The sequence below is a fragment of the Eulemur rufifrons genome, chromosome 8 (assembly GCF_041146395.1).
Source record: "Eulemur rufifrons isolate Redbay chromosome 8, OSU_ERuf_1, whole genome shotgun sequence".
In the NCBI taxonomy this organism is placed as follows: domain Eukaryota; kingdom Metazoa; phylum Chordata; class Mammalia; order Primates; family Lemuridae; genus Eulemur; species Eulemur rufifrons.
The window spans coordinates 40330958-40355309 of record NC_090990.1 but is presented as its reverse complement, the minus strand read 5'-3'; the positions used below and the strand labels follow the sequence as shown (position 1 = coordinate 40355309).

Here is a 24352-nt window from a genome sequence, read left to right as displayed (position 1 = left end):
GCATTTCAAGAAGCAGCTCCGATGTCATCCTCAAGGGCCTCTTTGTCGGGCTCCTTCCTGTGTCAGGTGACATCAGGAGAGCCATCGTTGGGTGCTCGTGTCTTTAGCACTTGGGTCTATTGACCTGGAGGGCTCTGGGCAGCCAACTGACCAGCCGTCTGATCCAGGGCAGGGTGCGGCAGCTTCCAGCTGGAGGACCAGGAATTCAAGCTGGGGTTCCTGCCCGGAGCCCCGCCTGTCTTACTGTCCAGGCAGAAGAGGTGGGGTGTGCGTGTCGGTCCCCTGGAAGCAGGGGTGAGGGAGGTGGGGGCAAGCCACCGTCCATCTCTCGGGCTGCCCTCCTATCAGACTGTGAACTTTAGACATGGGCACACACGCGTGTGTGAGAAAAAGAGGAGGGCCGGGCACGTGGGTTCCAACTCTTAAGGCCAATGCCAGTTGTGTGGTGGTGACAACTGTCCCCACTAACGTTTACACAGCACTTAAGTGTCACATATCCTTATAGACACTTTACATGTACTGATTCGATTTTGTCCTCACCACAAGCCCATGAGATAGGTCCGTTATTATCCTCATCTTGCAGATGAGGACACTGAGGCCTGAGTAAGTGGCAGAGCCCAGCTGTGACCCCAGAGGCCTGGCTGCAGAGTCTGACTCCTGGGCTGAGATGAGGAGTGCAGGGCCCCAGGCCCGGATGCCGCGGCAAGCCTGCCACAGCAGCAGGATGGGGGTGGTGACAGCTCTTGTGCCGGGGTCTATGCTCCTCAGATAATCCCCCCCACGAGGCTCCCGCAGCTAATGCAATAAATTCCAAACACACCGAGGTGACTTGTTCAACGTCACTGGCCCCCCGCGTGGTAGAACCAGGATTTGAACCAGGCTTGTCTGAGCCAGAACAGCTTGTGGGTTCCCAGAGATGCCGTTCATTCCTGAGAGCCCCTGCGTGCCAGGCACAGTGCTGGGCACCAAGGCGGGAGAGGAGGGCAGCCGCCCCAGGCGCTCTCAGCCCAGGTGGAGGCTGCAGGTGCCAGGCTGCCCAGCTCCCAGCGCAGGTTCTCACAGGCAGCGTGAAGGCCACCTGGGTCCAAGCAGCAAGACCCGTCGCCATGGTAACCACCGCTGAGGCACTCCCCGCCTGGTTGTGCGCCGAGGGCCTGCGTGGATGTGGATGCGGGCGGCTGGCTTTCTGGGTGTGGGAGCAGGTAGAGGGAAGAGGCAGGCAGATTCCACTCACCCACACATTTCCCACCCCCTCCCACAGCCAGGGATACTGGGAAGAACACTCCAGAAAGAAGCCCTGGGGAGTACTGAGGAAACAGGGGAGGCAAGATACAGAGGACAAGCAGGCAGAACAAAGGGAGCAGACTGTCTGTGGTTTCTGGGTGGTCTGGGCATGCACGTGGGGAAGCCCCCCACACAGTGCCTCTGCCCCACTGGCCTGCTCACGGCCACTGCTGGGTCCTCACCAGGAAGGCAGAGGGCGAGGCCTGTTGGCCCATCTTACAGATGAGGAAACTGAGGATGGACAAAGCCCTGGACCAGCGGTCATGATGCCTGAGATCCAGCTGGCCAACCCCTCCTCCTACAAGCCTCCTATTTCCTGTTCTGTGAAACGAGTCTCTATCTCCCCATTAGAATCCACATCAGGACAGGACATTTTGTCCTATTTGTTGGTTCATTTGTTCATTTATGCATTCACCAAATACCTTCTGTGTACTGGGCCCTGGGCCAAACACTGAGCAAAGACAAATTGGGCCCAGAGGGGCCTGGCACACAGTAGGACCTCATCAACGGATTGTGCAGGGGACAACCAGAGGCAGACTTGAGTTCAAATCTGAGCCCTGTCCCTCAGGTGCAAAGCCCCTCTCTTCCTGAGCCACATCCGTCACTCACCACGTGGGAGAGAGGCTCGCCAGGCCTGAGCCTGCCCGGGGACTGGCATGCCCGGCCGAGACTTCCAGTGAGGAAGCTCGAGAGCCCTGTCACCCTGTCACCCTGTCAGACAGCAAACACTGTGCCCCTCTGAGCAGGGCTGAGCTCTTTCCCCAAAGCAAGCTGAGGAACAACCCTCACTGTTGCTGTTCCCCCATCCCCCTCAGAGAGAGGGGTGCAGAGACTCTGGGCTAAAGCCCAGGCAGTCTCAGGCACGCAGGGTCTCTCAGACTCCACCTCCTTCTTCAGGTTTCAAGGCAGTCTGCCCCCCATCAGGGCAGGCCAGGCCGGGCCTCCTCGTCCCAGGTGGGCAGGCAGCCACCGTGGGAGGCAGGGGTGTGTGCGGCCCAGGCAAGGTTTGGCCAGTGGGGCCCCAGAGCTGGACCACTCCTCCCAGGGCCGGTCACAGGGAGGACAGAGGCCCTCGTTGGAGACAGGGCCCGGGGCAGCCAGGCAGGCCAAGCCAAGACAGGAAGGGCTGAGTCACTTCAACGGTGGGAGGGCACCCAGAGGTCAGAGATGTACCCTCTCAGATGACCACTGTGCCAGGCACTGGCCCCGGGCCATGGCAGACCTGGCCAGACTTGATAATCTTAGCCTAGGCCCCAGCTAGCTACACCATGGGCTCTGTGTCCCTCCTCCTGGGCCAGAGTCATGTCCCAGACCTGCTGGGTCAGAGCAAGAGAGACCCTCTCACCCAATCCCTTCATAGCTGGGGGAACTGAGGCATGGAAGGAAAGGCTGGGCCAGGGTCACCAGCCAGGGGAGCCCAGGTAAGCCCTCGTGGGCCAGGGTTCCTTCTAGGCAACTTGACAACAGGCCCACACGAACAGACTTAACCTCGATTTCCTCCCTCCTCCATGTATCCAAGTCCCGATGATCCAATCTCCTTAAACTCTTAGTCTACCCCACTGCCCTGACTTGCTCAGGCCCTGGCACTGCTGGCTCTGGGCTATTTCACAGGCTTCCAGTCTCCCTGTCTCTGTCCAGCCTCCACACAGCACCAGACGGATCTTTCCAATAAGCAGATCTACCAACTCAGCAACCGCCTCTTACTATGTCTTGCCTTTCAGGGAGACCTGATCAAGCCTTACCAGGTACCTCCCCTGCTCAAGACTCCTCAATGGCTCCCCACTGTTCTCAGGATCAAGGCCCAGCCACTAGCCCCAGAGGCTGCTCTCCCAGCTCCAGACCACATGCATTTCCTGGGAGTACCACTCTCACTCCCACTCTGTTCCTCCACCATGCAGGTGCTGCTCCTGCTAGAATCCCTTCATCTGCCCCTATGGGCTAGGTTAGCCCTTCCTCCTCCTGCTTCACTCTTCCCCAGGGACAGTTACAACCCCCCGGGCCCCAGCAGCCTCGCCATCTCCATCTCAGCACTGACCAAGCTGTGCAGTCACTGTCCTCAGAGCCCACTCCTATCAGATAGACACTCCCACAGGACAGGGACACACACCCGGCACACAGTGGGTGCCCAATAAATGCCCATGGAAGAGAGAAAAGAAAAGATTAATGACAGGGGCGGCCTTAGAGCTGAGACTTGAAAGGCAAGGAAGGTCTGAGGTGCAGAGAGGCTGTAAGGAACAGCAGAAAGGAGAAGCAGGGGACAGCCATGGTTCAGGGGATAGGAATGCCGGGGCACAGGGCAGCAGGTGGGAACTTGCTCGGTGTACCTGCATAGGTGGACACAGAAGGAGAGAGGCCAGTGTTGGGGATTGGAGGCCAGGCCAAGGAGTCCCCAGAAACCATGGAAGACTCCTGGAGAGGGGTATGGCCTACAGCCATTAGCCGGCTGAGACCACGGTGCCTACAGGCCCCATCGGGAACAGCAGGTCTACTGCAAAGGAGAGCTGCACACCCCTGGGGGGAGGAGCAGGCTTCCGTGACCTCTGGAGCAACTCACATGACACAGGCTGTGCACAGGTGTTGGAGGTCAGCCTGGCTTGGGTTCAAGTCCAGTTCCCAACAGGTAACCTTGGGCAAGCTGCTGGACCTCTATGGGCCTCGGTTTCCTCATCTGTAAAAATGGGATTGTAATACCTCCTTCCAAGGACCACTGTGGACAGGACATTAAATGAGATCAAGTATATAAAGGTCCCAATACACGCCTACCCTATGGCTAACGTTTATTGAGTGCTTACTGTTAGCATTATACTGCTGAGCTTGGCTTCCTGCAGAAATATAGCTGGGAGAGACCCAAACATCATTCAAACTGGACTGTTTACATAGTACCTTCTACTCATGAGCTCACAGAACCTCAAAGCAACCCTCTGAGGGGCAAGATTATTTGCTCGTTGGAGAGGTTCTATGAGAATTCAACAAGCCAGCAATGTGGAGCAGGACTTAAAATCCAGAGTGCGAGACTGCAAAGTCCCTGCTGCTCCCACCCTCCCTGCCCTGCCTCTCCCAGGAGGGGTGGGGTCCTGGAAGGCAGGCCCTGGGGGGGGCAGGGAGAAGAGGCCTTTGGCTCCACCTCGGAGCTGCCGGCCTGGTCCCGTGAAAGGCCTCATTGTCTGAGCCAGGCCACTCTGGCAGAGCGAGGGAGCTGCCCATTCTGGACGCCCTGTCCCCACAAAGGTGGCCCCAGGCCTCTGCCCCAGCCTCTCAGAGAAGCCAGTGCAATCGAGGGCAGCCTCCTGGTGGCTTCCCCACCAGCCAGGCAGGAACCTCTGTCAACATTCCAAAGCTCCCATTTGGGCCTATTCCCTACCTTCTTCCCAAAAAAAAGGCTCTGAGGCAGTGCACATGCGCACGGGACACAGGCAGGATGCACGTGTGCCGAAACGCAAACAGAGTTACAGAACCAAATAAGCGAGGGAAGGATCACGGTGGGAATCCAGATGCTGCCATAGAGAACTGCGTTTGGCCTTGAGGTTCCCAGCAGACACGGCAACAAAGGGTAGCAGTGGGTACCAAACTCACAGGTAAAAGGGGAATCATTCATCCATGAAGCCAGCCTGAGGGCTGGGAGGGAGGACACGGGTGGGCTTCTGAGGGTCATATAACATCAAATCATGTCTTCTTTCCAGAAGATAAGTGATGACCCCCGGTGCCCTCGCAAACACGCTAATTTTACTTCTAGCTACAGAGAGCGCTCACACTTGACCCTTTTCAAGATTTGGGATTGGAAGGGTAGAGAATTGAACCAATATTTTTTATCAAGCACCTCCTAAATGCCATTCCTTTGGTGAACATTCACTGAATACCTAGTGAGCATCAGGTCCTATGCTAGCAGCTTTCGTACGTATTATCCTAGCAATTCTTGTACCTACTCTGCCAGGCATTTGTTATTCTACCCATTTTACTCATGAACAAATCAAGGCTGAGAGAGGGAACACTGCTTCTGAGCAAGCTGGAAAGGAGTAGAGTTTAAGTCAATTGCAGACCTATCAGCTAAGCCCATGTTTCCTTCACTCTACAGCACTTCCTTAGGCCCTGGAGGTACGGAAATTCTTCCCCCGAGACTCAGAGAAGAAAAGCAAACCACCCCATGTCACACAGCCAGTCAGTAACCAAGGAGGGAACAGAGCCCAGGGCCCGAGTCCCAGGCCAGTGGCCACAGCCTGGTGCAGGCTGATCCAGGGCTGCCACAAAGCCAGCTCTGTGCTCTACCGGCACAGGGAGGGCCTCGGCCTACGAATCCTGCCCCGGGCCCCAAGTCTGGTGAGGACGGGAGTGGTAGAGGCAACTCTAAGCTAAGGACGAGACTTCCTCGCGGAGCCCAACCTCTCCTTCCCGAGTGGAGTTTCACCAGTGGCTGTCAGTTTAGCTGCGTCCCACAAAGCTGAAGGAGACCTCGGGCAGGTTATTTCACTTCTCTATGCCTCAGTTTCCTCATCTGTCAAACAGGGATAATAAAAGAAACTAGGGTTATAGTGAGGATTATAAAAGACAGCAAACTCACTAAAAGGACTATAATCAAAATCACAGAAAATAACACGCGTTGGCAAGGACGTGGAGAAAACAGAACCCTCGTCCCTTGCGGGTGGGGCTGTCAAATGGCTGAGCCGCTTGTGAAAACCAGCCTGGCAGTTCCTCAAACGGTTCAACACAGAACTGCCATACGACCCAGCAACTCCACTCCTAGGTATATTCCCAGAATAACGGAAAACTGGAACTCAAACAAATACTTGTTCTCAGCCGCACCAGTCACCGTAGCCAAAAGGTGAGAACAGTCCAAGGATCTGTCGACGAATGAATGACCAAAGCACGGTTTGTTCATTATCCATATAATGAACAGTATTCAGACATGAAAAGAAGTGAAGTGCTGATACATGCTGAAACAGATAAACTGAAAAAAGTCATACTAAGTGAAAGAAGCCAGACACAAAAGGTCACATGTCATATAACTCCATTGATATGAAATACCCGGAACAGATAGATCCATAGAGACAAAAAGCAGATTGGCTGTTGCCAGGGGCTGAGTGGGGAGGGGAATGGGGAAAACCGCTTAATTAGTGAGGATTATAGTGCTTTGGAGTGACGGAGGTTTGGGAACTATTAACGGACAGAGGTGGTGTTTGCACAGCATCGTGAATGTGCTATTGCCACTGAATTGGTCACTTTAAAATGGTTAATTTTACGATATGTGAATTTCACCTCAATAAATTAATTTTTTTAATTCTTGAGAGAAAATATTTTAGATAAATAGCAAGTCAATTTGATAATTTAAGTTAAATAAAATTGTAAATGCCAACTATATTTTAAGGGAAAAAAAAGATAGTGAAAGCAGAAAACGGTGTTTAGCCCGGTACCTGGCACATGGAAAGTGCTGTTAAAAAGGTGGGTTTTATTATGTTTCCTTATCTGTTAAACAGGCATTTCGCTGGATAGTCTCCAAGACTGTTTCCAGCCATGACAGGTTCGGCAGGTGGGAAGAACTTCTCAGCAAGGTCTCCAAGCTGTCCCCACCCCGCCCCCGGGCCGCCCTGCCCTCACTTCCAGGTTTGCTCATTCCACGTGCCCCCAGCCAACCTGGCTTTCTTCTATTTTTAGTTTTTATGAGCCTCTGTCTGTTGGCCAGGCTCTGGAATGCAGTGGTGTCATCATAGCTCACTGTAACCTTGAACTCTCAGGCTCAAGCGATTCTCCCACCTCCGTCTCCCCGGTAGCTGGGACTACAAGCACACACCACTACGCCCGGCTAAATTCTCTTGTTTTTTGTAGAGATGAGGTCTTGCTATGTTACTCAACTGGTCTTGATCTCCTGGCCTCAAGTGATCCTCTAGCCTCAGATGCCCAAAGTGCTAGACTTACAGGCATGAGCCATGCACATGGCCCACACTGGCTTTCTTTGGGTTCCTCGTGTGCATCATGCCACCTCCCACCTTCCGGCCTTTGTCCCTGCCATTGCCTCTGCCTGCAGCTCTCCTCCTGCTCCTCCACCCGTCATCCCTGCTCATCTCTCAGCTCCGTTAGCTCTTCCCCCACCCTCAGCGCTCCTGGCACCAAGTGCCCCACCTCTGCAGTGCTCTCCATTGTCACACATTCGTTTAATAGTGGGAAAATTTGATTGACACCAGACCAGAAGATCCACAAAGCGGAAACACTCTCTCTCTCCTCCTGGTATGCACAGGGCCCAGAGCCCAAGGGGCTCACTGCAGACCAAACGCATGAGTTTATTCAGCAGGTCCCCAATTCCCACTAGTGTCACCCCACATAGGCAGGGACAATGCGGACCACGAGGTCAGGCAAGGGTCACCACTGGAGGCTCTACTCCCACCCCTGCCCCGTCACCCCATTCTAGAACAGAGAGCCCGAACATCACCTGCCTCTCTCCACCCACAAGGGTAAAAATAACCTTGTCTGAAATCTGACACCCGCCCTCCACAGGGTCATCTTGAGAAATGCCCTGTCCCCAAGGGGCCCACTGGGGCCTAGGCAAGTGCCGAGGGCACTTCCTGAATGCCTTCCCACTAGTATCTCATCTGTCCCATGGGTAAGTATTTGAAGTGCTGTCACTGGTGAGGTACATAGGAGATCCGAGCCTGGAGAAGCCCCCAGTCCTGCCTGAGGTCCCCAGCCCTGGGCCACAGAGCCAGGCCTTGGGTGCAGGCCTCCTGTCCCTGTCTACCTTTGTCTACCCTGCAGTCCTTCCCTGGGCACCGTTAGAGGAGAAGGGCTTTGAAGATTGATTACCCCTGCTCGGTTGTGTGGATGCACAAACCGAGGCCCAGGGGCGCTCTGCCCCAGGTCTTAAATGAAAGGGCTTAGAGTCAGGCAGACATCGGACAAGTTATTGAGAAATTGTTTCCTCCTTAAGGACAAGCACCCTGACCCCATCTCCATCCAAGACGAGCATGACGATGAAAGAAGATCCCTAAAATTAAAGGCGTCTGGCTAACTGTGAAGTGCTGTGCACAGGGGAGGCAGCATCGTGGCGAGGAGGCTGGAAGGATGGAGCAGTTGGCCTGGACGGGGACGTGACTTTCCTAAACCACCACAGACCCCAGCAGCCTTGGTTTCTCACTTGGGGAGCCGGAAATGTGGCGGAGGGAGGCTGCAGGGACAGCGGGTTCCGGAGTCGGGTGGACCGCATTTGAATCCCAGCCCAGCCCTCAGCAGAGGAGTGGCCTGGCTTCCCCTCTCTCCATTCAGCTGTTCGTCCATTCCACTCGCGAGTGTCCCCCAGGGACCAGCTCCCTCACCTGTGAAAGGAGAATCCCAAGCACTTTGCAGGGTTGTCCCCAGGTGCAGAGGGAACATGTGGACAGGGCTTTCTAAGTAGTGGTGGTCGGTGGTCCTGCCCTTCTTTTATTCCAGCACTTCCTGAGCGCCTGACTGGGCCCAGGCCTCACAGAGCCAAGGGCTAGATGCGGAGACGGCCACGGAACAAGAGGCTCCCTAGGAGATGCTGTTAAGCCACGGGGCGGCAGGGGCTGTGGAGTGTGCAGAACCTGACCCTGTGCGGGGCTGGGAGCCGGAACCCGCAGGACAGGGGCCAGGGTGGGCCCGGGGGTTCGGGTTAACCTCAGCCAACATCCTCACTCCCACGTCTCTGTATTGTTTGGGTGCGGTCCCTGCAGTGTGGCCAGAACTAATAACCCATGGGACATGAGCCAGTGTCTTAACCTCTCTGGGCTCAGCTCCCTCGGTTTACAAAATTGACAGGGGTAGGTGTGTAGGTGAGATTGCGAACAACTGCTCTCCCTTGTTTAAGTATTTAATATGTGCCAGGCACTGTGCTACGCATTTTATATGCATTATCTCTTTTCATCTTCGCACAGCCCTAATAGCTGAATGCTGCTATTTTATTCCCCTTTTACAGATGGGAAAACAGAGGCTCAGGAAGGGTGAGCCACTTGGACATATACACACACAAAATCACACAGCCAGTAAAGGGCAGAGTTGGGACCTGAATGCAAGTCTGTTTAACTCAAAGGCTGAGGCTGCTTGGCCACTTTGCTGTAACTGCCTCTCCCCTCTGACAGCCAGCATAGTTGCTGCCACATCCCAGATACCTGTGACAGCCACCAGCCCTTCCTTACCCAGGCATGCCAGGCCAGGACCCACACCCAGAGCCAGGACACACAAGACGCTCCCTGCCCATCTGCCCTGACGTCCTCTGCAGGAGACAGTCGTGGCATCTGTACCCCTTCCCAGCACAGTGAGGGGCAAGGCACCTTCCAGAACACTGTCCCACTGGGCCACCAGCAGTGAGGAACCTGCAAGCCCTCTGTACTTTGTAAATCCTCGTAAAAACAGTATTTTGTAAATCCTCAGCTCTCGGGAGTGGGAGGAAACCCCACATTCAGCTAGATAGGCTCCTCTCAGGCACAGGAATCTCAGCTACCACTCTCCCTCCAGTGAGCTTGCTTGCTCCCAGAGACAGAGGGCTCACTCCTTTCGGACGTAGACCCCTCCAATGAAGAGCAGGTCTGCCTCAGTTCTTCCATCCCGCCCACCTACCCAGCTGCCTGGCCGTGGCTTCTTCCTTCAGGGCTGTTTGCCACCTCCCACCCCCCTACCTCCGGCAGACCCCAGAAAGTGGCCAGAAGAGCCATTAGAACACTGGCAGTCTGACCCCAAGTGTGACTGACCCCTACTATGTGGCCCCTCCGTGGAGCTGCTCTGACAGCACCCAGCCCAGAGCCCACGTTCCCGGGCAATCACTCCATGCCGGAGCCCCTGGCAGTGGGGTGGGCCCTCCTGGGGCTGTGAAGGACAGACTCGGCCTCTCCCCTCAACAGAGCCCTCCTGCCCTCCCTGCCAGAAAGCTGAGACCACTGTCTGCCACTGCCTCCAGGTCGCCATGGCAACAGGCGGCCAGGCAATGGGCCCAGGCCCCATCATCCTGGAGTTGGGCACAGCAGCTAAGGCGTCACAGTTCCCCTAGAGGGGGGCAAGGGAGGGAGGACCGAGGACAGGGAGAAGGAGGAGAAGAGAGAGCAGTTAAGGGGGGTGAGGGGAGAAATAGTCAGAGAGAGAAGGAAGAGGCAAAGAGAAGAGAAAGAACAGAAAAATAATGAGGTCAGAGAGAGAAGACAGAAGCCGGTAGGGAAGAGAGCAAGGAGGAGAGAGGGGACACACACGCAGAGCAGAGAGGGAGGAGGAAAGGGGCCCCTCCCACACGCACATTCCCGGGGCTGAGGGGCACAGCCTGGCGGGATTCTGGCCTCAGCGGGACTTCCTGCCCCAGGAAGCCGGCAGCCCTGTGGCCCCCTTCAGGGCCCCAGCTGCTTCTCCAGGGCCCTGCAGGCCCCTCCTGCTAAGGGGTGGTGTCCTTGCCACGCCCAGAAAGGGGGGTCCCTCCTCCCACCCCGCAGGCAACACCGTCACTCAGCAGCCCCCTCACTCCCCAGGGCCCCAGACGTGCCCAGAGCCCTCCTGCCTGCCCGGGCCTGCCCTCCGCTCCTCCTCGTCCTTCCCACCTAACCCAGCTTCCCCCGCACAACACAACAGCTCTTCCTTTTCCCCCAAAGTGTTCAAGAAACCACCCCCAGGCAGAGCAGAGTGGTGGGAGCAGGAGCTGTGACTGTGTCCCCCGCACGCATTCCCTGACACCGCACGAGGAATGGAGCAGGCCTCAGAACAAGGCTGTGCAGGACACCAACCTGCGGCTGCTTCTCGGGCCCTGGGCTGCCACGTCTGAGCTGGGAGATGCAGAGCTGGGCCCGGCCTGGTCTCTGGAGGAGGCCGCCGAGCTCAGCAGGTCTACAGGGCAGCTGTGCCAGGCCCACCCACCCCCACATTTTCCCACACTGTCTCAGAGGAATCTGAGCCCAAGAAAGGTTTGTTGAAGAAATAATGAGAAGGGTGGAGACAGAGAGAAAAGAAAGAAAAACCGGAAGGCACAGGGGCCTGGCAAGAGGGTGGCTGCGAGGCCTGGCAGACTCAGACTGCGCTGGATCCTTGCCTTGCCTCTGTCTGGCTGGAAAACCCTAAGCCATTTGCTTAAGCCTCTCTGAACCTCACTTTCCACATCTATAAAATGGGAATATAGTAAAAGCCAGGTGCGGTGGTTTAGGCCGGTAGTTCCAGCCACTCGGGAGGCTGAGGTGGGAGGATCACTGGAGCCCAGGAGTTTGAGGCTACAGTGAGCTATGATCACATCACTGCACTCCAGCCTGGGAGGCAGAGCGAGATCCTATCTCTAAAAAAAATCGTAGTGAGGATTCAGTGAGATTATACATGCAAAGTGCTTAGAGCAGGATCTGACCCATAGGAAATGCCCCCAACCGGCAGCTTGTGTTGTTAAAAAGCCAAGGCCTTGTATTACAGAAAGGCCCGGGAAGCAGCGAGGAAGGGCCTGCCCAGGTCCCAAGGGTAAGACACGTCCTCTGTGACAAGCCAGGTGGCCTCTGCAGAGCAGTGGGTGTCAGACAGGGCCTATCAGCCCGAGGCTGTGCCAATGACATTCACCTTCCCGCCCAGCACTGCCAGTCGAACATTCACTCTATCTCCTACCAGGGCTTCATTTCAGCCAAGAATCAACGTGTCGAACAGGATGGAGTCTGCGGCACTCCGGCAGAAGTCCACGCACAGTCCGACTGGACTCAACGACTGCTGGGAAACCTTCACCTTCCCAGGCCCCTGAGGGGAAGGAAGGAAATGGATTCTTGGAAGTGAAGGCAGTGATCACTAGAAACCAGCTCCGGTTCACTAAGAACAAGGCACACCGGCACACGGGAGGAGAGCCCTGGGACAGGGGCAGACACATTTTGCATATCTTGCATTGCATACACCCAGAACATTGTGGGTGCACAGTAAAATGTGTTGACGTGAACTCGGCAGTTGTCCTCCAGGAGTACATACACATTGGCCTGCTCTGTTCAATATTTGCTCAAATGGCTGCGTGAAAACACACCTGGTCCTAGGCGGCCATCTGAACAGTTGTAACATATGAACATAAAACAAAGCAGATGAGGCTGGGCGAGGTGGCTCACGCCTGTAATCCTAGCACTCTGAGAGGCCAAGGCGGGAGGATTGCTCAAGGTCAGGAGTTCAAGACCAGGCTGAGCAAGAGCAAGACCCCCGTCTATACAAAAAAAAAAAAAAAAAAAATAGAAAAATTAGCCAGGTGTGGTGGCATGAGCCTGTAGTCCCAGCTACTTGGGAGGCTGAGGCAGGAGGATCACTTGAGCTCAGGAATTTGAAGTTGCAGTGAGCTATGATGATGCCACTGAACTCTAGCCTGGGCAACAGAGACTCTGACTCCAAAAGAAAAAAAGAAAAAGAAATCTATGGTTACCATTTATCACACACCTACTGTGTGCCAGGCCTAGTCCTTGGGGGTCCCTTAATTCTCAGCTCCACTCATAAGCAAGAAGCCTCACACCTCATTTTGCAGATGAGGAAAAGGAAACTCAGACCAGGAACAAGGAAGGGTCCACCCAAGGACCCCTGGCTAGCAAAAGGCAAAGTGGAGACTGGACCTGGGTCCTTCTGGCTCCAGAGCCTGGCGGGGGTGCCACAGGGGGGCCACCGGCTGGAGGGAGATCAGATCCCCTAGCTCACGGGGCCTCTGAGAAAGAGCCTGCCAACTCGGGCACCTATATCAGTTGCCTCCCTGCAATCCTGTCTTAGGCAATACGGAAAAGAGCTCGCTTGGGAGCTGGTCTCTGACCTGTGGATCCACCTGGGCTGTGAGGTCTCCCAGGTGAAGGCCCTCCGCTGGCTCATCACAGCCCCCACTCCCCAGCCAGAGGAGGGCCTAGCTGAGAACGGGTTTGCAGGTGAGACAGACACGCCTTCTCTTGGCTGCGCCACCCGCCACCCGGAAGCTCTACTTTTATCTTCAAAAGCAAGGGCAAGGTGGGGACCAGGAAGACTCAGAGCCCCAGGGGGCCTTTGGGGTGGGGTAGAGGGGTGCTGGGAGCCGTGTTGTGCTCTTCGCCCTCTGGCCCCCTATGGGGAGGGGGAAAAGCCATTTAATCCTTGGGCCTCTTCCTCTTCTGCCCGTCCCTTCCCTGCGCCCCTGCCCTCAAAGCCTGTAGGCACACCGCTTGCTTTGTTAAAACTTGCCTTCTCTGTGTAAATGCCAGTGTGGTGGTAACTGCCTGGCACAAAGCAGGCTTGAGTGACAGGACCAGGGAAGAGGGCTCGTCAAGAACCAGCCAGTCTTCTGGCTCCACACGTCCCGACCTCCCACTTGTACCCTCACTGCTCGGGGGCTGCATCCCTGAGAAGAAAGAGAAGAGGAGCTGGGTCTCTCCACACCCTCCCTGAGGGAGCAAAAGAAAACTTAGACCCACCTGGTCCGGCTCAGCCCGGGAGTCCCGCTGGAAACCGGAGGCTGCTTTAGGGAGGCTGCGGGGCCACTCCCCTTCCCAACCTCTGACCGAGCCCAGGACCACACCCGGGCAGGGCCACACCCCCAGAGCAGATCCCAGCCCGTTCTAGAGGTCACAGATAGGGCAGCGCCAAGGAGTGGAGAGACCTGAGATGCAGCACGGCGGCCCCCCTGCGAGCATCCTGAACGACGGTCGCCCCCGGGCCACAGCGCAGGTGCTGCTCGCCGGCCTGTGACTCGCTGGGCTTCTGGACAACCACACAAGGTCAAGTGCGTGCACACAGGAGGAGATAAGCAACTCCTTGAGGACAGGGGCCAGGTCACATTCTCTCTGGAGTCCCAGTGCCTCACCATAGGTTTGTGAGTGCCTACTATGTTTCAGGCCTTTTAAGTATGCATTATATGATGGCTTGTGCATAGTATCATTTAATCTTCACAAAACCCAGTGAGGGACAATGGTCCCTCTTGCACAGAAAAGGGAACCGAGGCTGGGGCTATCTAAAGGACGTGCCCGGGGGCACTCCGCCAGGGAATGACGGAGCTGAGCTTCTGCTTTTCTCACCACCAAAGCTACTTCCACTCACTGCGCTGCCTCTCCAAAACTAAGCGTAATAACTCATGTCTATTGACATTAATTAGCTGATGTATGATTTCTGAAGCAGCGCCAGGCAGGATGCACATACTACATTGACGAAGGGGCCAGGGAGAGTGTCCTCAGAGGTCACTGCCAAATTCCCTCATCATTTCCTTGTGGAGCTGGTTCTTTCCCACCTCTCACATACAGGTGCGTCTGCCTCGGCCATGCTTCCTAACCCAGAAAAGCTTTCAAGGCCAAGCTAGGCCGGGCGCGGTGGCTCACGCCTGTAATCCTAGCACTCTGGGAGGCCGAGGTGGGCAGATCGTTTGAGCTCAGGAGTTCGAGACCAGCCTGAGCAAGAGCGAGACCCCATCTCTACTAAAAATAGAAAGAAATTATATGGACAGCTAAAAATATATATAGAAAAAATTAGCCGGGCATGGTGGTGCATGCCTGTAGTCCCAACTACTCGGGAGGCTGAGACAGGAGGATCGCTTGAGCTCAGGAGTTTGAGGTTGCTGTGAGCTAGGCTGACGCCACGGCACTCACTCTAGCCTGGGCAACAAAGTGAGACTCTGTCTCAAAAAAAAAAAAAAAAAAAGGCCAAGCTAACTCATCACCTCCTCCAGGGAGTCTGCCCTGACCTACAGGCTGGTTAGCAGCTACCTCAAGGTTTCCCTCTGTCACAGCCTGGTCACGCTGTGCTGCCATGGCTAGTTTGTAACTCTCTCTGTCTCTCCATCAGCCTGGGAGCACCTGAGGTCAGTGCTAATCTGGCTCATCTCTTGTGTCCACAAAGCGGCAGATGCTGGTCCTTTACATCACTGGCTGGACGCCACCTCCTACCTGCAAGGAGGTTGCTCCCGGGGATGGCAGGAGCACACAGGCCTTCATCCAGGGAGCTGGCAGAGGACCCAGCCAGTAGCTCCATCTGTCCCTGGAGCCCCAGGACAGAGCAGGCACAAGACAGAGGTGTCAGTTCCTCTTCTTAACCAGGTCGGCCCAGGACAAGGAGAGAAGCCACAGCGTCCAGGGCCCTTGCCCAGCTGGAGCTTGGGGTCAGACAAGCCTTTGAATTCTCTAACTAGATCAAAGTGACTTCATGCCAGAGCCTTGGTTTTCTCATCTGTAAAGCCAGATGAATTCCAGCAGCTTTGCAAAGCTGTTGGGAAGTTTAAATACGCCTGACACTTAGTAGGTCAGGGTAGGTACTCAACAGAAAAGTTTGCTTTTACCAACTCATCTGACCAACTGATCCTGCCACTGAGCCACTGAGAAAACTGAAGCCCACATGAGATAAAAACAAAGAAAGGAATATTTACCACGGCCAATTATGTGCCAAGTTCTACATTTCTTCAGTGTCTGTAATCCTGCCAGTGATTCAGCAGGAACAGACCTGGTTCACATGAGGAAACGAGCCTGCAGAGGCAAAGTGAGTTAGCTTCTCTAAGGTCAGTCTCTGGATCTTCCCACTGTCCGGCAGAGCGGTGAGCAGCCCTCTAAAGGCTCCAGGGATGGGCCGGGCGTGGTGGCTCACGCCTGTAATCCTAGCACTCTGGGAGGCCGAGGCGGGTGGATTGCTCAAGGTCAGGAGTTCGAGACCAGCCTGAGCGAGACCCCGTCTCTACTAAAAATTAGAAAGACATTATATGGACACCTAAAAAAATCTATATAGAAAAAATTAGCCGGGCATAGTGGCACATGCCTGTAGTCCCAGCTACTCGGGAGGCTGAGGCAGTAGGATCGCTTAAGCCCAGGAGTTTGAGGTTGCTGTGAGCTAAGCTGACGCCACGGCACTCACTCTAGCCTGGGCAACAAAGTGAGACTCTGTCTCAACAAAAAAAAAAAAAAAAAAAAAAAAAGGCTCCAGGGATGCCAGCTTGGCCCTGCCGCCACGCTAGGCACAGGTGAGGGCAGTGGTGCAGCCTGCCCTGGACCCTGGATGTGTGTGTCATAGGGCCATCTGGCACCTGCACTGTCTGTGTGAGGGTAGGCACGGAAGGCTGGGATGGGGTGGGTCCTCATGCAGCAGTGCACCTGTCTGGGTGCACGGAGGTTCCGGATGCCTCCCTGGCCAAGACAAGGGATGGAAAAGCGGTCCCAGCCCAGCAAGTGGGGGCTCTGAGTCTCTTGCCAGCTGTATGAGCCAGGCCTTCACCTCACTTCTCAGTGCCTCCTCTGCGCCATCGGTACCCTCTGTGAGTCAGGGGCTGACTGGGAAGGCAGCTGGGACCGTCAAGGTGCTGGCCATTCAGAGAGGAAGAGCCACGATGATGTGTTTCCCTGGGTTGCTGAGCTCGGTGTGCAGGGACTGCAGATCTTGGCACTAAGCGTGGGGCCAGAGAGCCCTCACAGAGCGCATAGCCTAGTGGGCAGGACCACACAACCCACAGCACTCCAAACCCCAAACTCAGCTTGCGAGGCCTGGCCACCCCCTGCCTGCTGCACCTCGCAGCCTCGTCTCAGCCTCTTACAGCTGTTCTGCTCCTTGCTCACTCCGTTCTGAGTCACATGGGCCCCTGTGCAGCAGCTCAGATGCACCAAGCCCTCCTATCCAGGAGCCTGCAAACAAATGCTGTTCCCTCCACCTAAAATGCTCTTCCCCCAGATCCTCCCATGGCTGCCTTCTTCTCAGTGGCTAGAGCTTAGCTGTCTCCTGCTCAGAGGTCTCCCTCGACCTCCCTCACCATCCTCTCACAGTTCCCTGTTCTCCAGACAGCCTGAGTTTAGTCTCAGCAATGCCACTTACTAGCTGTGCAGCCTCAGGCAAGTTACTTAAGCTCTCTGTCTCCGTTTCATTTTTTAAAATTGTTTTTTTATTTTTTTAGAGACAGGGTCTCACTCTGTCACCCAGGCTGGAGTGCAGTGGTGCGATCATAGCTCACTGCAGCCCCAAACTCTTGGGCTCAAGTGATCCTCGTACCTCAGCATGCCAAGTAGCTGGGACCACAGGTGCACGTCACCACGCCCAACTAATTTTTTTATGTTTTGTAGAGCTAGGGTCTTGTCATGTTGTCCAGGCTGGTCTTGAACTCCTGACCTCAAGCAATCCTCCCTCCTTGGCCTCCCAAAGTGCTGGGATTACAGGCATGAGCCACTACACCTGGCCAGTATTGTTAAAATGTCCATATTACCCAAAGCAATTTAGAGATTTAATGTAATCCCTATCAAAATTCCAATGACATTCTTCAAAGAAATGGAAAAAACAATCCTAAATTTGTATGAAACAACAGACCCCAAAGAGCCAAACCAATCTTAAGCAAAAACAATAAAGCTGGAGGCATCACACTACCTGATTTCAAAATATTCTACAAAGCCGTAGTAACCAAAATAGCATGGTACTGGCATAAAAGTAGACATGCAGACCACTGGAACAGAATAGAGAGCCCAGAAATAAATCCACACATTTACAGCCAACTGATTTTCAACAAAGGTGCCAAAACACATATTGGGGAAAGAATAGTCTCTTCAATAAATGGTGTTGGAAAAACCAGATATCCACATGCAGAAGAAAGAAATTTGACTTTTATCTCTCACTAGATATAAAAATCAACTCAAAGTGGATTAGAGACTTAAATGTAAGACCCAAAACTATGAAACTACTAGAAGAAAATATAAGGAAAATGCTTCACATGACATAGGTCTGGACAATGACTTTTGGAATATGACCCCAAAAGCAGGCAACAAAGGCAAAAATAGACAAATGGGATTATGTCAAACTAATAAGCTTCTGCACAGCAAGGGAAACAATCAACAGAGTGAAAAGTCAACCTGCAGAATGGGAGAAAATATTTGCAAACTATACATCTGACAAGGAGTTAACATCCAAAATATAGAAGGAACTCAACAACTCGATTGAAAAAAAAAAAAAAAAGCTATTAAAAGATAGACAAAAGACCTAAATAGGCATTTCTCAAAAGAAGACATACAGATGGCCAACAGGTATATGAAAAAAGTGCTCTGCATCACTAGTCATCAGGGAAATGCCAAAACCATAATAAGATAACACCTCACTCCAGTTAGGATGCCTATGATCAAAAACCAAAAGATAGCACGTGTTGGTGAGGATGTGGAGAAAGGGAACGCTTTTACACTGTTGGTGGGAATGTAAATTAGTACAACCATTATGGAAAACAACATAGAAAATAAATTAAAAACAAAACTAACACATGATCCAACACCCCCACTACTGGGTGTATATATCCAAAGGAAATGAAATCAGTACGTCAAAGAAATATCTGCACTCCCATGTTTACACCAGCATTATTCACAATAGCCACGACATGGAATCAACCCAAGTGTCCCTCGACAGATGAACGGATAAAGAAAACGTGGTACATACACACAAGGAATATCCAGCTATAAAAAAGAATGAAATCCTGCCATTCGCACCAACATGGATGAACCTGGAAGACATTTTTAGGTGACATAAGCCAGGCACAGATAAATACCACATGACTTCACTCATACACGGAATGTTAACAAGTTGATCTCCTAGAAGTGGAGAGTATAATGGTGGATACCAGAGGCTGGGGCTGCTGGGGGAGGGGGGAGATCTTGGTGGAGGGCGCATAGTTATGGCTGGGAGGAGGAATACATTTCAAGAGATCGTTGGTACAGCAAGGTGACTACAGTTAATGATGACATATTGTATTCTTGAAAAGTGTAAAGAAAGTGGCTGTTATGTGCTACCACCACGAAAGTGAAAACTATGTAAGGTAATGCATTTGTTAATTAGCTAGAATTAACCATTCCACAATGTATATATACTTCAAAACATCATGTTGTACATGATATGAACATAATGTTATCTATCAATTTAAAAAATAAAAAATATTTTTAATTAAAAAAAAGAAGAGTACTCCAGACACCCTCCAGACTAAGAATGTCTGCCCATGGCTGAGATGGGTTCACATATGGCTCCTGAACAGGCTGCCGCTAAGTGTTCAAGCAGCTCACCTCTTCCTCCAGGAAGCCTTCCAGGACCACCTCAGTCCCCTTCTGAGCACCCATCATGACTCATTCATTCAGCAGTTTTTTTGCTCCTAGTATAGATAGGCACATCGTTTTCTATCTATGTCTCCCCCCAGATACACAGTGGGGCCTTCCAGGGAGATGGGCCCCTGCCTTTCACCAGCAGCACCAACCTCAAGGTGGTGTACAAACCTCCACAAACATCCAGACCCCAGGATGTCCAGGCCGGCTGGGACCCCAGCGATCACCCAGCACATTGAGGCCCAGAGTGAGGAACACCTGGTCCAAGGTCACACCATGACTAATGGGGTGAACATAAGATTCTAGTCCCATTGTTGTGCCCCAAATCTCCCCACACTCTGGGCTGGACCCCAGTGAGGCTGGGGAGGTTGGGGGTGGGGAGGAGCCCCTCCAGCTGTCCTCAGGTTCAGTCTGGAGCAGCGTGTGGGTCTGTGGGCGTGTGAGCACATGCACAGACACCCAGCTGTTTCTGATCTTCCACCACCCTGCCGGCGGCACTACCGTCAGACTCCAATGCTCACTCTGTCTGCAGTGTCACAGGACACTGAAAAAGGCCCTAACCCTAACCCTAACCCTAATCCCAAGCAGAGCTTGTGGATTACCTGAGACCCCCGCTCCCCGCACCTTCTGTTCCCTGGCTTTCTTCAGTCCTCAATGAAGACAGTTTGGCGGGGATTGTTGGTTTGCTTGCTTTTCATCAAAAACAGCTTTGGGGCTAGGTGCTCATACCTGTAATCCCAGCACTTTGAGAGGCCAAGGCTGGAGGATTGCTTGAGCCCAGGAGTTCAAGACCAGCCTGGGCAACATAGCAAGACCACATCTCTATAAAAAATAGAAAAATTAGCCAGGCGTGGTGGCACATGCCTGCAGTCCCAGGAGGCTAAGGCAAGAGGATCATTTCAGTCCAGGATTTTGAGGTTGCAGTGAGCTATGATGATGCCACCACACTCTAGCCCAGGTGATGGAGCAAGACCCTGCCTCAAAAAAAAACAACAGCTTTGGTATCAAACCGGAAAATGTTCTCAAACCCTCCCATATTCCAGAGGGACTAAGGGAATCCAAGAGAAAGCAAGGGAAATCCAAGGACATCTGCCATCTAGGCAATGGTCCAAAGGTGGCAGTCAAGGCCAGAGTGTTCTCAGCTAATGAGGTACCTTGTGTCCCCATGAGTCCCACCTTCACCCTGACACCCACCTCCACCCCAGACTCCATGGAGGCAGTGCAGAGAAGCTGAACGCCAGCTGGGCTTGGGGTCAGGACACATGGGCTGGACTCCCACTTCTGGGCCTTCATCTGGTTGAGTCTCAGGTTCCTTAAGAGCTCAAACTCTGCAGCTGGACAGCTGAGTTCGAATCCCAGCTCTGCCACTTCCTACTAGTGTCCTCTTGGGCAAGTCACTCACCCTCCCTGAGTCTTAGACTCCTTATCTGGAACATGGGGATGACGACTCACCTACCTCATATAGAACGGAATGAGTTAACACATGCAAAGAGTCTGGCATGGTGTCTAGCACGGTGAGAGCTACATGAGGATTTGTTACTACTGTTCTCTGTTAAGTCGTGATGAGGATAGTCCCTCCCCTGCCGCCTTGCCCCCAGTTACCGATGAAGATTAACGGGGTAAGAATCGGGAAGGGTTAAACACTGTGGGGCACAAGACAAGACACGGGCAGCTCCACCCACCTGGAAGACACTCTCTGCCCTGTGCTCAGGTGACAAGAGCAAGTGGCCCTGCTACCTAGGTCCCACACCCAGCCTGTTTCCACTCATTCATTAGGCATGCCCTGGGCCCTGGCCGTGCCATCCCTGTGCTGAGTACACCAAACCCAGCCTCGTGGGGCTCACTGGCTGGTGGGAGAGAGGGACGTGCAAGTCGAGCACACAATCCGGCGAGAAGCATGAGAAGGGACTGACACGGGGGCTCATGGCACCATGGGACATCTGGGAAGGCTTTCCAGAGTAGGCGGCATCTGAGCTGAGATCGGAGGGCTCAGAGGGAACTTGCCAGGGAGACAGGTTAGGGGAGGCACGGGAGGCAGGGGTAGCTCTGGCAGAAGGTGCAGGAACAACAGCACGGAGCGGAGAGCAAAGGCGGTGCACTGAGGCAACAGAAAGCAGTCTGGCCTGGCTGCTGCAGAGATCGCAGAGGGCTGGGGATGCTGGGATGAGGAGGGAGGCGTGGGCAGGGGCCGGATCGCCAAGGTCCCTTTGTATCACATGAGGATTGTGAAGGTCATACTGAAGGTAGCCGTCTGAGCAGGTGCAGAAACCACATTTACATTTTAGAAGCAGACTGAAGCGGGTGGGCAGGGGCGGGGGAGCCAGGGAGGACAAGGTGCACCGGGCCAGGGGAGGGTGCTGAGTCGAGTGGAGGCTGTGCAGACTGAGGGGGGATGGATAAGACACTTCCTTATTTGCCCAGCCCCCTTTAAAAAGGTTTTTCCTGAAAACGTCCTCAGAGGGCAGCCACTCTGCACCCAGCATAACCCCTGCCAGTCCGTCCTGAGCTCATCCCCATTCACCAGATCAAAGGCCCCTGCCAGGCACCGCTCAGCACTGGGGTCTGTCTCAGCTCCAAAGTCCCGGTTAGGGGGTTCCGGGGAAAAGTTCTCTTCAAGGTCGCTGTGCATGACACCTTTCCACAGCCCTCACGTGGTCTTGCACTTGCCCTCCCAAAGAGGCACCAGGCCCCAAGACCCCCACCTCGCCCTGTTACACTCACTGGCACGCACGCCTCACCCTGCAACTCCTGCCAGCTCCATGGCCTTCAGCCTGAGCTGGGGGTCGAATACCACAGAGCCGCCAGCTCAGACGCCCAGCAGAAATGAGTGCGGAAGCCTGTGGGGAGAAACACACGCCCCAGAACAGAATTCCAGAAGCCACGAACTTGCTGAAGGTGCTTCCACTCGGCACAGCCCGCCCCTGCGGGAATCTAAGCCGCTGGGGGAACCTAAGCCCCTGGGGGCCGGCTGCTTACAACAAACCATCCCAGGGGCTGCGACTGCTCCTTCCAAAAGAGCTAGAAAACGGCCCGTGGAGAGGGAGAGAGGAGATGCAGGCTTCTGACTTAAAATGGAAACATCAATCTCTTTTCTGCGTCCCCAGCCTCTGGGGCCCTCCCCCGGGCCTCAGACCCGCCAGGCCCACCTCCATACCCTCCGGAGGTGATTTCCGACATTCTGGATCATCGTGGCCACCGTGGGTCGGCTAGCGGTGTCAGGACGGCTGTGGGAAGCGGCGTCCTCCCAGAGACGACGCTGGTCACCTGAGCAACAGCCAGGCCTGGCTCCAGATGAACTGCCGGCCTGTCCTCCTGCTCCGCCTCCTCCCTGAGCTCCCGCCCCCGGGGGGGTGCAGGGCAGCTGTTTTGACCCCATGTCCACCTGTCCTCACACTGCCCTCTGCCCCCCTTCCCCTAGGAGCCCCGCACCAAAGACTTCTGTGCCCGCAGTGTGGAAAGGAAGGACACAGGCTGCCAGCTGGGCCACAGCCACGTCAGGGGGCCCAGTGCCCGCCCACTGGGCACCCGGCCCGCGGGACACTCACTTTGCCTCCAGGCGCAGCCAAACTCCAGCCGCCCCCCTCCCAGCCCCCGTCATCCCCTCCACACGATCTCTTGGCTCTAGGATCACTTCCAGGCGCCAGGGCGGGTGGGTCCAGCTCCCCAGCCCCAGCGCCAGCCAGCAGACTGGCTAACTGGGCACAGGCTGGCATCCGTCCACAAGAGGTCAGACTGGGAGGTGGCAGGAGGCCAGGGAACTGCCAGCGGCCGCTCAGAACGACACCAGACCCACCTGCTGGGACTCATCACCCCTGGGAGTGCAGGCTGCCTGCTCTACTGCTCCAGGCTGCCAGCGTCTAGCAGTTGCTGGCTGTGGACAGGGCACACCCCCACTTCCTTTAAACAGGCAGTGTGACTTTTCTAAATTCCACCCTGATGGCCATCCAGGCTTCAGCCGCTTGGGGCAGCCACCCCAACCCCTCCGTAACCACCACTGATTGAGAGACCACCAGGATCTTCCCTTCTCCCACGCGCTCCTGCAAGAGGCTTGACAAGGAGGTCCTGACACTCCTGCTGGACTTAGGACAGTGAAGCGCCTGGTGGTCAAGGGAAGAAGGGTGGGGGAAGGGATGCAGGCAGGGAGCTGGGATGGACAGTGGGTGGGGAGTAATACCACCACCCCACGAACACCAAGCTCCTGCTGTGTGCCGGGCCCCATGCTGGCCCTCATCGCAGCCCCACTGGGAAGGTCCTAGGGGAGGGTACGTGATGTGCCCAGGTGGCACAGCTGGTGAGTACAGAGCGGTGCTGGAACACATCAGCTGATTCTGAGCCTCTGCCCTTTCCCCACTGCCCCTAGCTCACTCACCACAATTCTAATAATGTCTCCTCCGCGATGTCCTGCCTGCAAGGCCCAGGTTCTGGGCAGGGTTCTTTCACTAATGTGCCGTGTGACTCTGGGCAAGTTCCCTCCTCGCTCTGGGACTCTCTGCTCTAGGAGTCAAGGACTGTAATGTCCATCCCTGTGAGCTCAGGTCTTGCCCTCAAAGAGCCTGTCATCTGTCAACAGCTCTATGTCTAAAAATAAGAAATTAAAGTCATACCTTAAAGACTACAAAATGGTCCACAGATGGCACTGATGGTTGGGGCAATCTGGGAGGCTTCCTGGAGGAGGGAGTCCTAGCACTGGCCTGAAGACTGAATGGGCTCGGATAGGCTGAGAAGAAGGTAAGGAGGAAGGCCTAACAGGAACAGAAGAGGGTGCAGTCACAGGCTGTGAGGAACCTCACTTTGCAGGAAAGCTGGGAACCTGCCACGGGGGGGGCCTCGAATGCCAGGCAACAGAGTTCAGGCGTCAAGGAGCCTCTGAGGACAATGAACACACTCGACATGACAAAAGCCACATGACGTGAACAGGCGTCATGGCATGTCCCTGGACTGGTAAGGAAACCAGACCAAAGAAGAGACGGCTCACCTTACTCACTCCCCAGGATACCCTGCTCGGCAGCCAGGCAACCTCAGGCTCCTCACCGTGCAGACAAAGGGGTGAAAACCCAGAGAGCCCCTGGCTCCCAAGCCTTCCCTCCCTCCAGAGGACAGTAATGTCTCAGACT

The 24352-nt window shown here is 54.6% G+C and overlaps 1 protein-coding gene across 1 annotated transcript in view; it reads right to left on the bottom strand.

The window, feature by feature from the left end:
• The window catches only part of ACOT11 (acyl-CoA thioesterase 11), a 43760-nt gene extending 21281 nt beyond the window's left edge, over positions 1-22479 (bottom strand). The window contains exon 1 of the mRNA XM_069480008.1: positions 22393-22479. Within this exon, the coding sequence (XP_069336109.1) occupies positions 22393-22425 (33 nt within the window). The 5' untranslated portion in view covers positions 22426-22479. The remainder of the gene's footprint in view (positions 1-22392) is intronic.
• Between the last annotated feature and the right edge of the window lie 1873 nt (positions 22480-24352).